At 51.9% G+C, this 14,451-nt stretch overlaps 2 protein-coding genes across 8 annotated transcripts; both read left to right on the top strand.

Annotated features, from left to right (window-relative positions):
• The first annotated feature begins 4,842 nt into the window (after window positions 1-4,842).
• Window positions 4,843-10,345, top strand: MYL6B (myosin light chain 6B). 6 transcript variants are annotated; one of them, XM_001169268.6, is made up of 8 exons: window positions 4,843-4,984; window positions 6,230-6,449; window positions 7,170-7,197; window positions 7,412-7,555; window positions 7,776-7,949; window positions 9,831-9,908; window positions 10,061-10,098; window positions 10,245-10,345. In XM_001169268.6, exons 2-7 carry the CDS (start codon window positions 6,276-6,278, stop codon window positions 10,087-10,089), a joined length of 627 nt encoding a protein of 208 aa, XP_001169268.1. In that variant the 5' UTR covers window positions 4,843-4,984; window positions 6,230-6,275; the 3' UTR covers window positions 10,090-10,098; window positions 10,245-10,345. The 6 variants fall into 6 exon arrangements, with proteins under 6 accessions (XP_001169268.1, XP_009423418.1, XP_009423420.1 ...); XM_063786575.1 differs by having other exon boundaries at window positions 4,916-4,984; window positions 6,209-6,449; XM_003339227.5 differs by having other exon boundaries at window positions 4,925-4,984; window positions 6,166-6,449.
• Window positions 10,346-10,565: 220 nt separating this feature from the next.
• On the top strand, window positions 10,566-13,933 carry MYL6 (myosin light chain 6). Of its 2 annotated transcripts, XM_016923217.4 has the most exons (7): window positions 10,685-10,773; window positions 11,039-11,066; window positions 11,942-12,085; window positions 12,328-12,501; window positions 12,596-12,673; window positions 12,979-13,023; window positions 13,741-13,933. In XM_016923217.4, the coding sequence occupies exons 1-6, from the start codon at window positions 10,771-10,773 to the stop codon at window positions 13,005-13,007; spliced, it is 456 nt and encodes a 151-aa protein (XP_016778706.1). In that variant the 5' UTR covers window positions 10,685-10,770; the 3' UTR covers window positions 13,008-13,023; window positions 13,741-13,933. The 2 variants fall into 2 exon arrangements, with proteins under 2 accessions (XP_016778707.1, XP_016778706.1); XM_016923218.4 differs by lacking the exon at window positions 12,979-13,023 and having other exon boundaries at window positions 10,566-10,773.
• Window positions 13,934-14,451: the final 518 nt, after the last annotated feature.

The following is a 14,451-nucleotide window of genomic DNA, read 5'->3' as shown; positions in this document are numbered from 1 at the left end:
CAAATGCCCGCCACCACGCTGGGCTAATTTTTGTATTTTCAGTAGAGACGGCGTTTCACCATGTTGTCCAGGCTGGTCTCGAACTGACCTCAGGTGATCCGTCTGCCTCGGCCTCCCAAAGTGCTGGGATTACAGACATGAGCCATTGCGCCTGGCCATGAAGATATTTATATACATCTCACATTATTTCCTTAAGTGGGGCCAGGCGCCGTGGTTTACACCTGTAATTCCAGCACTATAATCCCATCACTTTGGGAGGCGGAGGGCAGCGGATCACGAGGTCAGGAGTTCAAGACCAGCCTGGCCAACATAATGAAACCCCGTCTGTACTAAAAAGACAAAAATTGCTGGGCGCAGTGGCTCACACCTGTAATCCCAGCACTTTGGGAGGCCGAGGCGGGCAGATCACGAGGTCAGGAGATTGAAACCATCCTGGCTAACACAGTGAAACCCTGTCTCTACTAAAAAATACAAAAAATTAGCTGGGTGTGGGACACCTGTAGTCCCAGCTACTTGGGAGGCTGAGGCAGGAGAATGGCATGAACCCGGGAGGCGGAGCTTGCAGTGAGCCAAGATTGCACCACTGCACTCCAGCCTGGGTGACAAGAGTGAGACTCCATCTCAAAAAACAAACAAACAAACAAAAACTATAACAACTAAATATAAGAAATAGCCAGGTACGGTGGCGCACGAATTTGAGGTTGCAGTGAGCTATGATTGTGCCACTGCATCCAGAGCCTGGGCAACAGAGCAAGCCCCTGTTTCTCGGGGGAGAGGAAAGGAAATGTATACAGAGGCCGGGCGCAATGGCTCATGCCTATAATTCCAGCACTTTGGGAGGCCAAGGTGGTGGCTCACCTGAGGTCAGGAGTTCGAGACCACCCTGGCCAACATGGCAAAACCTTATCCCTACTAACAATACAAAAAAAAAATTAGCCAGGTATGGTGGCACACACCTGTAATCCCAGTTACTTGGGAGGCTGAGGCATGAGAATCACTTGAAACCGGGAGGTGGAGGTTGCAGTGAGCTAAGATGCACCACTGCACTCCAGCCTGGGCCACAGAGCAAGACTCCTGTCTCCCAAACAAAACACAAAAAGGAATGTATACTGAATAAACATGCTTGAAGAGAGCAGCTAAAGGGCCCTAATACAATCTCCTTCTGCTTCTCTTCCTCTCAACCTTTTCCACTGTGCTCTCTGGGAGCCTATTTCCACATAACACTTCCCACCCATTCCACCTTTCTTTTTTTTTTTTTTTTTTTTTTTTTTGAGGGGGGTACAGAATTTCACTCTTGTTGCCCAGGCTGGAGTGTAATGGCATGATCTCGGCTCACCGCAACCTCCGCCTCCCGGGTTCAAGCGAATCTCCTGCTTCAGCCTTCCTGAGTAGCTGGGATTACAGGCATACACCACCACGTCTGGCTAATTTTGTATTTTTAGTAGAGACAGGGTCTCTCCATGTTGGTCAGGCTTGTCTCGAACTCCCGACCTCAGATGATCCGCCCGCCTCGGCCTCCCAAAGTGCTGGGATTACAGGCATGAGCCACCGCGCTCAGCCTTTCTCTCTTTTTTTTAGATGGAGTCACCCTCTGTTGCCCAGGCTGGAGTGCAGTGGCACAATCTCAGCTCACTGCAACCTCCGCCTCCTGGGATTCTCATGCCTCAGGCTCCCAAGTAGCTGAGATTACAGGCGCCTGCCACCATGCCTGGCTAATTTTTGTATTTTTAGTAGAGACAGGGTTTCACCATGTTGGCCACGCTGGTCTCAAACTCCTGACCTCAGGTGATCCACCTTCCTTGGCCTCCCAAAGTGTTGGGATTACAGGAATGAGCCACTGCGCCCGGCCTGCTTTTTTAAAAAAATTTTTTAAGGACAGGGTCTCACTCTGTTGCCCAGGCTGGAGGGCAGTGGCACAAACGTGGCTCACTGCAGCCTTGACCTACTGGGCCCAAGTGATCCTCCCACCTCAGGCTCCTGAATAGCTGGGATCAGAGGCACACGTGCCACCATGCCTGGCTAATTTTTGAATTTTTTTTGTAGAGTTGGGGTCTCTTGCTATGTTGCCATGGCTGGTCTTGAACTTCTGGGCTCAAGTGATCTTCCCACTTTGGACTCCCAAAGTGCTGGGAATGTTCATGTCTGATTAACCCCAGTTTTGGGAATGCCTCTAAGATTTCTATTTTATCTACTGTTCCTTGTGTAAGAGCATGTACTTACCATAATTTCTCCTTAGATCAAAACAATCTTGATCATAAATCCTGGCCTTACTGAGTATTCTTGCCTTTCCCCGCAGGGTAGACTTCAATTGTCCTAGAGGTTCCTTCCCTGTGGTAAGTCCTGGGGTCAGGACTTACTCCAGGGGATAATGTCCTGGGGATCCACCATCGTGTCTCACCACTACCCAAGACACAGACATGGCTTCTGTTCATAAATTCCTATTAAATATTTCTAAGAAACTGGATTTGTCAGCCTCCTTCCTCAACCTCTTAGCTTCCTTGGATTTTGGGGGTAAGTGTGCATAGACCTGTGCACTGCAGAACAGCTCCCCAGTGGCTTTCCATATTCTTTCAATCTAATGGGCCACTCTGGACAGCTGAACATGTGGAGGTTCCTGGAGGACGGCATGCCTAGGGAAGGCAAGCAAGCTTCGGACTCACCTCCCTCCCTGCCCACAAAATGCAATCTCTAAGAATATACAGGCCAGTCAAGGTAGGTCATACCTATAATCCCAGCACTTTGGGAGGCACCTGAGATGGGAAGATCACTTGAGCTCAGTTTGAGACTGGGTAACACAGTGAGACCTCATTTCTAGAAAAAAACAAAACCAAAGAAAAATAAGAATATACAAATCACATGCTAAGCAGGGAGAGGAGAGAGGAGAGACAGGCATTTCTCACAGATAATTCACATATATAATCACCCTATGCCCAGTTAAGACCATGTTTCGTCCAGTTCCTGTTATTTATGATCAAGACAGGGATGGCACAGAAAATGAAGGATAGCCTTCCAATCTCTGCAAGGGTCTTAACGTTTTTTCCCTGTACTACTTCTCTATAGAAAATGCTAGCAAGTCAGATGATGCCATAACCACTCATACTTGGCAAAATGCCAAAAATGGGAAAAGGAAAGAAAAAAAATTACAAGAGCCATATTTTGAAATCAATGTCTGCAAAAGTAATGAAAGCCACACAAAGGCATCTATAATGTGGCCCTTTCCCAGTCTTATAACCACTTAAAAATGTATTCCTTCTTCCTCTCCATCTCTTCACAACACCTATTGAACCTTACATCATTGATGTAAAATAGGGAAAATATCAGCGACCTCATACCTTGGGAAGATTAAAGGAAAGTTATTTAACAAAAACTTATACAGCACTTATGCTGTGCCAGGCCTATTCTATTTTACACTTTTTTTTTTTTTTTTTTTTGAGTTGGAGTCTCACTCTGTCACCCAGGCTGGAGTGCAGTGGTGCGATCTCGGCTCACTGCAACCTCCCGGGTTCAAGTGATTCTCCGACCTCAGCCTCCCAAGTAACTGAGATTACAGGCGCCCGCCACCACGCCCAGCTATTTTTTTTTTTTTTTTTTTTTTTTTTTTTTTGGTATTTTTAGTAGTGACAGGGTTTCACCATGTCGGCCAGGCTGGTCTCGAACTCCTGACCTCAGGTGACCCACCTGCCTCGCCTCCCAAAGTGCTGGGAGGTGTGAGCCACCAAGCCCGGCCCTATTTTACCAATAATAACACTTCGAATCCTCCTAAGAGCCCTATGAGGTAGGTACCATTATCATTATTTTACAGATGAGGAACTGAGGCCCAGGAGAGATAACTAAACCTGCTGAGGGTCACTAACCAGGACCTGGTAGAACCAGGATTTAAATCTGAGTAGGCTGTCTGAACCCCATCCACTTGAGCACCCTCTGAGATAATTTAGCCCCTTCACCGGTACGAGATCTATGGCGGCCTCCAGAAATGGTTGCTAACTTACTATTATCGTTATTTCTGTCGTACAATTCATTTCTACCTTTCCAATAAACTTTCCCCAACCAGTGAACCTCACTTACTGCCCATAAAGTTCACCTGTGCCTCACCACCCTGCCATCGCCCGAGTTTTCTGCTCTGATCTAATCTTCACACGCCTGTGCAGCCCCAGCTTCCAACACCAGGTGCACCGCCAGGGTATTTACTGATCCAGTGAGTGAAGGTGGGCCCGGCCGGGCTGGTTCCCATCCTCTGATCAACGCCTAGGGGAACCAGTGAACTCCAATGCTGACCATAAGTGTTTCAGAAAGTAGGGCTGGAAAGCCCAGCCCTCCGCTCAGAGACCTGTGAAGACCGAGGAGGATGGCGCATATGCTGCCGCAGGATGGAAACCTCGATCAGAGAAGGCTGGGGCAGGTGACTGGGCTTAATTGCAAATTTTAACATTTACTTCAGCAACCAGCTCATTAAAAACAAACTACTCTGAGGCCTCTTTTTTTTTCTACCAAACCGCGAGAGGAAGCAAAAGAGAGTGCAGCGGTTCTCCCCGGGGCCGTTAAGTGCTTCCAGCTATCTGACCTCCACGCTGCCTGCTGCAGCCTCAACCTTTCCCCAGGTTCTGAGTTCTTTCAGCAGTAGGTCCAGGAAAACAGCCGCCCCGTCCCCTCCACCTCCCGAGACTAGGAGCCCGCCAGGGCTAAGTAGGAGGGATACCCTAGGGGCCCCGCAGGGTTTTTAGGGTTGGGGTGGATTGGAAATTGTTCATTGTCTTTCAGTTCCGGGACATAATGCGCGCTGGAAGGACACTGAGTCACCAACCACCGCCATGGGCCGGAAGCCACCGCCCTCGCGTCAACTGCAATCTAGAGCGCGGCGCATCCCGTGAGCCCGCGGGGAACTACGACTCCCGGCATGCTCCGCGGCCATCGGAATTAACCCTTCAGGTCTGGGGGCCGCGCTATGCCCCGCCCCCTCCCCAGCCCCAGACACGGACCCCGCAGGGTGAGTTTTTGGGGGCTGAGGAGGGCCACTTTTTTTAAGATTTAGTGGGGGTGCGTGAGTGTGTGTGTGTGTGTGTCTGTGTGTCGTGTGTGTGTGATGTATTTTGTAAAAATGGGACAATTTGCAGTCATGAGATTCAGACGCTGTTTTGCGAATGGGAGACCCAGCATCAACCCCGGGGCCTAAGTGGAATCACTGCTATCTTCCTCAGAATGCTACCTAAATCCTTTCCTAATTTACCCCAGAACAAAAGTAGCCTGCAACCCCTCCCCACTCCCAAACGCCCCCCAACTTGGACTCTCTCCCAGCGCCCCCGGCAAGGTTTGTGACCTGGCCCCTGAGTCAGGATTTTTATTATACCCCAGGTTGTGGGGTGAATACTCATGGAGCCATAGGAGCGCCCACATCCTCTTGGATTAGGGAATTTAAGCCGTCTCCCAGAGCCTGCCCTTCTCCTCAGGTGCCACCAAAGGGTCCCCACAGGTTCAGCAAGCACCCTACCTTTTGTTTGTCTTGAATGACCGTGGGCTTGTGGAAGGTTTCTTCCATGGAAGAATGGGTAGCAGATGTTAAACCTGATCTTTGCCCCCACTCCTGCCCCTAAAACAACACTGGGCACAGGAGACAATGAGGGATGTCATACTCCTGTTTTTATGACTATTCTTCCTTTATACTGTGAATAGTTCCAGTTCTTGGCTGGGTGGGGGCTCAGGAACTACAAGTATTAGGGATCATTAGACTCTAAGGTTAACTACCCCTGCTCTTTACAAAGCCATGGTCAGAAGGGAGTGGAAGGGCTGGGCAGATGGGCTTCTTGTTTTTGTCATTGCTCCCAGACCACACTTTAACTTGTTCCAGTTCACACAAGCCTCCCTGGCTGCTACCCCTCACCCCACCCTTCAAGAAGACTAAAGCTGCTGGATCACCTGCTTTGCCTCACCACCCCCATCTCAGTGCCACTGGCAAGCATCCTATCCTCACCCTGGAGGTTAACTACCTCATTCTGGGCAGTCTCTGGCTTCCTCCCCTACCCCTAAAGGAAACATTGTTCTTTTCTGGTCAGCCTTTGGGGATAAGGGGACAGAGGGAAGAAGACCTTGGGGCAGGAGTCCTGAACCATAGGAGGCCAGGGGAGTGAGGGCAGGCGGTTATATCTCTCCTCTACCTCATCTTTGCCACAGCCAACTGGCTCCCTGCCCCTGCCCCCGCCCCTTGACATCCCAGACTCCCTGGCTATTTAAACAGAGATGGGTGCCCCCATCCGCACACTGTCCTTTGGCCACCGGACATCATGCCTCCCAAGAAGGATGTTCCCGTGAAGAAACCAGCAGGGCCCTCCATCTCCAAACCTGCTGCTAAGCCAGCAGCAGCAGGGGCTCCTCCAGCCAAGACCAAAGCTGAGCCAGCTGTCCCCCAGGCCCCTCAGAAAACCCAGGAGCCTCCAGTCGATCTCTCCAAAGTGGTGGTGAGTCTCTGGAAAGTGAAGATAGAATTGGAGGGGGTGGTTTGAGGGTGGGATACAGCCTAGGGGATTAGGGGGTATCTAGAAGGTAGGGAATCAGTGAGCCCTGGAATAAGATTGGGGCTTTCCCTTAGTCCCCCATTTGGAAGCATCCAGTCTTATGACTCTGCTGTTGTCTTTGCTGTTCTCTCCCTCTAACCTATAATCATGTGTGTACAGCACATACACACTCACTTACCCCCTGCTGGAGGCAGGGACTCTTAGATGGGGAACATCTGGGTTCTGAGAACAGTTTCAAGGTGAAGGGAAGAGAGCTGTTGCCTGCCCCTGGCTGGTGGTTCAATTCAAAAGGCCTGCAGCTCTGAACTCCAGGAGGGGAGGCTGAAGAGGACAGACTTGTTAGACAATCACAGCTGGGGGCCAGGGGTAAATTTAGCCTTTGTTCAGCCCCCAGTTATGTGAGGGATGCAGGGCTCAGGGCAATGGAGGGAGGGAAACAGGTGGCATGGGATTAACCCTGTTCCCAGGAAACCCTCCCCACTGTAATTCCTCTTCTTGGGATTCTCCCAAGGCCCAGAGCTGGGAATGGGACTGAGGTGGCTGGGCTTCCAGCCTGGTCCCTTTGGGCCCCTCCTCAGAAGTGGCTGCCAGTTGGTTGGGAGGAGTGCGGGAGAGGGATTGAATAAACTCTCATCTCTCCCCACCTGCTTTTTTCTTCCACAGATCGAGTTTAACAAGGACCAGCTGGAGGGTGAGGAGAAGCTCATCTAAGGCCACTGTCCCATCCCCAATCCCCTGGTCAGATTCTCTTTCTATTCCCCTAACCCCAGTCCCGACCTTGAAACCTCCCATACTAGTCCTCTTTTCCTCCCTTGTTCTGTTCACATAGTTTCTGAAATTCCCTTCTGTCTGGGGGTGATGGGAACCCTAGTCAGTGTCTACACTGACCCTTCCTTATACTTTAGAGTTCAAGGAGGCCTTCGAGCTGTTTGACCGAGTGGGGGATGGCAAGATCCTGTACAGCCAGTGTGGGGACGTGATGAGGGCCCTGGGCCAGAACCCCACCAACGCCGAGGTGCTCAAGGTCCTGGGGAACCCCAAGAGTGATGGTGAGGGGACCCTTGGGAACAATTTGGGTTTTTAGTTTTCAAAAGTTGGATGTTGGTAACAAAAAGAATGAGGTGGCTCTCAGGACTTCAAAAACTGTCAAACACAGAAGCAGGAAAATATCCTAAATGCTGAATAGGATGAAAGCATTGTGGTAGGGTTGGGAGCTGGGTCCTATGTAATACTACAGTGACCTCTCCTTTACCTCTCTCCAACCTCCAGAGCTGAAGTCCCGGCGTGTGGACTTTGAGACTTTCCTGCCCATGCTCCAGGCAGTGGCCAAGAACCGAGGCCAAGGCACATATGAGGACTACTTGGAGGGGCTTCGTGTGTTTGACAAGGAGGGGAACGGCAAAGTCATGGGAGCAGAGCTCAGACATGTTCTCACCACCCTTGGTGAGACAGGCAAGGGGGACCAGAACTCCTTTAGAGTGGAGAGGGGGATGGGGTGGGCCAGAAAAAAGACTGGACAGATAAGCAGAGCTAGCAGGAGGATTACTGTCCTGCAGGTTGTCAGCAGGAGACTGAGAAGGTCAGAGCTATGGGGGTAGAATCTGAAGGACTCGCTCTTCCAGAGGCTAAAGTGCCATCCGGAGGGCAGAGGAAAAGGGATGAGGCGGGAAACCTGAATTTTCATTTTGGAAGAGACGTGTGGGTTGTGTGTTCTGGTACAAGTCTCGTAACCTCCTGGGATTGTTTCCTTGTGGGTCAATACTTTCAGCAGTACTAGGGTGAAATGGAAAGCAAGAGGCATCCATGACCAGGGGAGGATTCCCTTGAGGACTGAGGCTATGGGAGAAGAAGAGGTACCACTCTAAAGAGCGTGGCCTGGCCGGGTATGGTGGCTCACGCCTGTAATCCCAGCATTTTGGGAGACCAAGGCGGGCGGATCACCTGAGCTCGGGAGTTCGAGACCGGCCTGGCCAACATGGTAAAACCCCATCTCTATTAGTAATATAAAAATTAGGCGGGCATGGTGGCACGCACCTATAGTCCCAGCTACCCAGGAGGCTGAGGCAGGAGAATCGCTGGAACCCGGGAGTCTGAGGTTGCAGTGAGCCGAGAGATCACGCCACTGTACTCCAGCCTGGGGGACAGAGCAAGGTTCTGTCTCAAAAAAAAAAAAAAAAAAAAAAAAAAGGCCAGACACGGTGGCTCAAGCCTGTAATCCCAGCACTTTGGGAAGCCGAGGCAGGCGGATCACTTGAGATCAGGAGTTCAAGACCAGCCTGGCCAACATGGTGAAACCTCGTCTCTACTAAAAACACAAAAATTAGCCAGGCATGATGGCGGGTGCCTGTAATCCCAGCTACTTGGTAGGCTAAGGCAGGAGAATCGCTTTAACCTGGGAGGTGGAGGTTGCGGTGAGCCGAGACCATGTCATCGTACTCCAGCCTGGGTGATAGAGCAAGACTCAGTTTTAAAAAAAGCAAAACAGCATGGGCTGGCCGGGAGCAGTGGCTCACTCCTGTAATCCTAGCACTTTGGGAGGCCAAGGCAGGAGGATCGCTTGAGCCCAGGAGTTCGAGACCAGCCTGGGCAACGTAGTGAGATTCTATCTCTATTAAAAAAAAAAAAAAAGTACAAGGCTGGGCGTGGTGGCTCACACCTGTAATCTCAGCATTTTGGGAGGCCGAGATGGGCAGATCATTTGAGCTCAGGAGTTCGAGACCAGCCTGAGCAACATGGCAAAACCATGTCTCTACAAAAAAATTAAAAAATTAGCCAGGTGTGGTGGTGCACGCTTGTAGTCCCAGCTACTTCAAAGGCCGATGTGAATCACTGGAGCCCAGGAGGTGGAAGTTGCAGTGAGCCATGATGATGTCACTGCACTCCAGCCTGGGTGACAGAGGGAGACCCTATCTCAAAAAAAAAAAAAAAATTGTTACGTTTATATTGTTGTTTACAAAAATATATGGAAAAAGCCAGGCACGGTGGCTCACGCCTGTAATCCTAGCACTTTGGGAGGCCGAGGCAGGTGTATGACCTGAGGTCAAGAGTTTGAGAGCAGCCTGCCCAACATGGCGAAACCTCGTCTCTACCAAAAATACAAAAAATTAGCCGGGCGCCTGTAATCCCAGCTACTCGGGAGGGTGAGGCAGGAGAATCGCGTGAACACGGGAGGCGGAGGTTGCAGTGAGCCGAGATCGCTCCGCTCCACTGCACTCCAGCCTGGGCGACAGGAGCGAAACTCCGTCTCAAAAAAAAAAGGAAAAGCGTGGCCTGGGTGAGTGAAGGAGGGAAAGGAGGGCCTCAGACGTTGTGTCTGGGATTCAGGAGAGAAGATGACTGAGGAGGAGGTGGAGACCGTTCTGGCAGGACACGAGGACAGCAACGGCTGCATCAACTACGAGGGTGAGGGGACAAAAAAGCGGGAGCGGGGCCGAGGGAGGAGGGCAGCCTGGCGTCTTGCCGCGTGTGGGCGGGGGCACCCCTGGATTACCCAGAGTCAGATGTATTATCCAAAGGCCTGCTTCTGAAGCCCCTCTTGCCTCCTCTCTCTGCAGCCTTCTTGAAACACATCCTAAGCGTCTGAGTGCTGCAGGTAGGGCCCTCCCACCCCTTCGCCGCGCCTTACGAGGCAAGTCTCCCGCCCTTCTCTCAGCCAGCATAGAAAAGCAGCGGAGTTCATTCTGCTGTCCGGTTGCTGCACGGGCTCCAGCGCTTCGCAACTTTGGTTTTTTTCCACAGATCCAGTGGGGTCCGGACACTGGGCCCCGCAGGCGAAAGCACGTTCCAGCCACCAGGAGGCCACCTATTGTTTCAAAATAAAGACTGGGTTCCTCTCTTGGTTTCAGACTGCTATTTTTTTCATGGTTGGGGGAGCAGCGGGAGACGGGGAGGGTGCTAGGAGGAGAGGGCGGGAAAAGAGGGCTCTCTCCTCTTCCAATCCTCTGATCTTCCTGCTGTTGGGAGGTGCAGATTCATTGTGCCCCAGCCCACGCCCCCCCACCTCCCCCCACGACCCCCCCCACCTCCCCCCACGACCCCCCCCCACCTCCGAGCGGGTTCTGTGCCCAGGTGGCGCTGGAGAAAGGAACAGCGGACCCCGCCCAAGTCATTACTAATGTAGCAATCGTCTGCATAAACCCAGGCCACGGTTCCTATTGGCTGAGTCCGCTGAGGGTGACGTCATCGGGACGTACTAATACTAGGGCTGGGCCGAGAGTCGGAGCCATTACTGCAGGAAAAGGTCCCGGAGAGCTGAGCAGTCAAGATGGTGGGGCCCAGGTCTTGGGAGACGGGCAGGATTGGGGACGAGAGGCGGGAAGAGACGGGTGGGGGGCGAGGAGAAGGCAGGGGTAGGAGGCAAAGGGAACCTGAGGACCCGAAAGGTTGGAGGTGGGGTTGGAAAGACTGGGGCCCTGCGGGGAAGCGAGTCTGCAGCCTGAAACAGGAGTTTGTGGGTCAGAGTTTGTGGGGCTGGGATAGAAACTCGGGGGATTGGCGTTCAGATGCTGACCACTTCCCTCTTCTCTGAGCAGTGTGACTTCACCGAAGACCAGACCGCAGGTAGGTTATCTCTGATCCCTACCGAGGTCACCCTTAGGGAGAGGGACACCCTCCCCCCAGCACCTATCCTCTAATCTTAATCTGTCATCTCTTTAGCACCCCCATGAGATTACCCCCTGGATTATTTTCTCTTCTTCTGGATCCTCCATTTTCTTTTCTCACTTTCTTCCTCCCTCCCCTTCCACTCTAGATCTGATCCCAAGCACTGGGTGAGTTTTAGGTGGTGTGGGTATGTGAAAAAACTTGGTCACTTAATGCGTGCTGTGTGTGGGGTCTCGGGAGGGTGTATAAAGCTGCCTGCTTTCCTTTGTCCTTTAATCAGCTACTTCTGCCTCTTTTCTCCTCCTGTGATAACTGTCCCCGCCCTCCCAGCTTGCAGTTGTGAAGATTGTAGAGCAGTGACCTGATATTCGGTGCAGATGGGGACAAGACAGGGGAGTTTGCTAAGGATATGACTGTAGCTATACCCTCTGGAAGTTCTCTTTATACTGGAGAGGTGCGAAGTGGCAGGTCGGGATGACCCTAGTCCTAGGCTGCTGCTCCCACTTCCTTATAAGGACAGGACTGAGACTGGGCGGTGGCGAATTCCTGCCCTGAGAAGTGTAGTAGCAGCAGTGGAGATTGGCAGGCCTGCCGCAGGCAGAGGGGGTGTGTAAATGGGTGTTACCAGGCTGCCAGAGGGGGAGGAAGCCTCTATATAGGACACTTGAGTTGGGAGGAAGAGAAATAGAGCCCTCTTAAGTAGACTTTGGTGTACAGTTTGGTGCAGATATCTCGTTTCCTCAGCATGATCAAAGTTGAATGGGCAGCAGAGCTCTGAGGTAGGGTTTGGATTAACCCTCAAATCCTGTGTTGACATTCATCTGAATCCTCAGAGTTCAAGGAGGCCTTCCAGCTGTTTGACCGAACAGGTGATGGCAAGATCCTGTACAGCCAGTGTGGGGATGTGATGAGGGCCCTGGGCCAGAACCCTACCAACGCCGAGGTGCTCAAGGTCCTGGGGAACCCCAAGAGTGATGGTGAGGGGCCTAAAGAACAACTCCTCAGTGTCGTCATGGGCCCACAGTTCTTCAGCTAAGAGCTTCCCTTTATCTTCATAGGCCCCAAACTCAAGCAAGTCTGGATTAGCAAATCCCATGGATTTCCTTGCTTTTAGTGGGGAGTCATCTGTCATCTCTGTTCAGTTGAGGTCTCTATAATCCCCTGTCCTGAGAACTTGTGTTACTTCTCTGGCCTGACACTTCCACCTCCTTTATGGCAGAGATGAATGTGAAGGTGCTGGACTTTGAGCACTTTCTGCCCATGCTGCAGACAGTGGCCAAGAACAAGGACCAGGGCACCTATGAGGATTATGTCGAAGGACTTCGGGTGTTTGACAAGGAAGGAAATGGCACCGTCATGGGTGCTGAAATCCGGCATGTTCTTGTCACACTGGGTAAGGTTCTGTGTCCTTGTCCTTGAGCTGAGATGGCACCCTGAGGTACCTCACTTGTCACCCAATTCCAAAAATGCTTTCTTTCCCCCTGCAGGTGAGAAGATGACAGAGGAAGAAGTAGAGATGCTGGTGGCAGGGCATGAGGACAGCAATGGTTGTATCAACTATGAAGGTAAGAGGTGAACTGCGCTTTCTCAGAGAAAGCAGCCATATGGGGCAGGTCAAGTATAGTGTCTGGGGCTTTCCCTATCCCTGGACTTGGGCTCCAAAAAGAGCCAGGAGGCAAGGTGCAGGGCCCTGCCCAGCCCAGCCCAGGAGTGGGAGGTCAGGGCGGTATAACAGGAAAGGAAGGGAGTAGTATTGTAGAGGGTGGGAAGGAATGAGAAGTGAAATAATGGAATGTCTGTCCCCACTGCCTGACCCCTCACCCCATGTCTTTGTCTTGTCTTCACCATGAATGTCTCTTCCTTCCTGCAGCGTTTGTGAGGCATATCCTGTCGGGGTGACGGGCCCATGGGGCGGGTACGGCTCCTCCCAGCCTCTCCTCTAGTTGATCTCCCCAGTGTTTCTTTTTTCCCCAACCTGTGCTCTTTATCCCCTGCCCTTTACCCTACTACCATCTGACTTCCTCCTGGCATGTTTCTGCATGGAGCTGACTAGGGAGGGGAGGGATTCCTCAAAGAGGAAGACAACCTGGGGGTACAGTACCTCCTTACCTCTAGAATGGGCCCTGAGGTTTTACTTATAGGGCCCTGGGTGCTGGTGTCTGGGAACTCTCACCAGCCTGTATACCAGTCTTGCTTTAGGGTGACCTTCTGGCCCTGGAGCATGGGTAGCTGGCATAGAGGGGTATGGGTTGCCTGCCCCATTCTGCTGCTGTAGCTGAACAGTCCTTTCCCCTTCCCTCGCTGGGCAGCTTGGAGGTACCCTAACCCAAAACTCTGTCCTCTCCTCCCGCCAGTGGCTGACAGTAGCTGTAGGTGTAGTGGAGAACTTTTCTGCCTCTGCTGTGTTCTTGCTGCTCAGGTTTGGGTGGGGGACTAACAGCTGCTGGGAGGGGAGCTAGGGGCATGGAGAACTGGTCAGACTCAAGGTGGCTCCTCTGCAAACTGACCCCAGGGTTGGTTGCTGTGGGCATGTTCCCGCTTATGCTACCTTTGCAGTCTGGTAGTCCCCTGGCCCTTGGCGTACCCCTCCACAGCCCTGTTCCCTGGCTCATCCCACCTTTCCTTTCCACAGAGCTCGTCCGCATGGTGCTGAATGGCTGAGGACCTTCCCAGTCTCCCCAGAGTCCGTGCCTTTCCCTGTGTGAATTTTGTATCTAGCCTAAAGTTTCCCTAGGCTTTCTTGTCTCAGCAACTTTCCCATCTTGTCTCTCTTGGATGATGTTTGCCGTCAGCATTCACCAAATAAACTTGCTCTCTGGGCCCTCGGTTCGGTTCTTTCTTTCCTGAACAGGGTAAAGGGGAAGAAGGTGAGATGGTGATGATTTCTGCCCTGAGGCAGAGTCCCAGGTCAATCAATGGTGCAGGGGTTGAGGAAAGCTGGGGAAGGCCCTGTACTAGCCATCTGGGCTTCATTTAAAAACTACTGGCCCCATTCATCCATCTTACACAAGCTACCTCTTGGGAGATTAGGAAAGCCATAGATCCCAGTAGGACTAAGGCTGGCCATCCCTGTTCCATTCCATATCAGGCTGTCTTCTCCTAGCCTTCCAGCTCCTTAAATCTGGCCCCCGCCCTCCCAAGCTCCCAATAAGGCCTTTTGTGGGGAAGCCTGTGGAGTGTTTATTGGAGCTAAAGCCAGGCCATTATTAGCACTGCCTAAGCCTGTCCGTCACCTCAGCAGGGTGAAGGGCCAATTATAACAAAAGTAGGTAAGGAGCTTGCCTCCTCTCTAATAAGGGAAGGAGTGAAACCACTACTTCTGAAGGGACGGAGATACAAAATT

The sequence above is a fragment of the Pan troglodytes genome, chromosome 10, assembly GCF_028858775.2.
Source record: "Pan troglodytes isolate AG18354 chromosome 10, NHGRI_mPanTro3-v2.0_pri, whole genome shotgun sequence".
Lineage (NCBI taxonomy): Eukaryota > Metazoa > Chordata > Mammalia > Primates > Hominidae > Pan > Pan troglodytes.
The sequence above is the reverse complement of the archived record's forward strand: the minus strand, read 5'-3'. Positions and strand labels throughout refer to the sequence as shown.

Excerpts from the sequence above, each read along its gene's own strand:
- MYL6B (XM_009425143.5), top strand. The coding sequence starts at position 6,276 with ATGCCTCCCAAGAAGGATGTTCCCGTGAAGAAACCAGCAGGGCCCTCC. Across the intron at positions 7,198-7,411 it reads TAACAAGGACCAGCTGGAGG|AGTTCAAGGAGGCCTTCGAG; the intron begins GTGAGGAGAAGC and ends CTTATACTTTAG. Across the intron at positions 7,556-7,775 it reads GGGGAACCCCAAGAGTGATG|AGCTGAAGTCCCGGCGTGTG; the intron begins GTGAGGGGACCC and ends TCCAACCTCCAG.
- MYL6 (XM_016923218.4), top strand. Across the intron at positions 12,502-12,595 it reads GCATGTTCTTGTCACACTGG|GTGAGAAGATGACAGAGGAA; the intron begins GTAAGGTTCTGT and ends TTCCCCCTGCAG. Across the intron at positions 12,674-13,740 it reads TGGTTGTATCAACTATGAAG|AGCTCGTCCGCATGGTGCTG; the intron begins GTAAGAGGTGAA and ends TCCTTTCCACAG.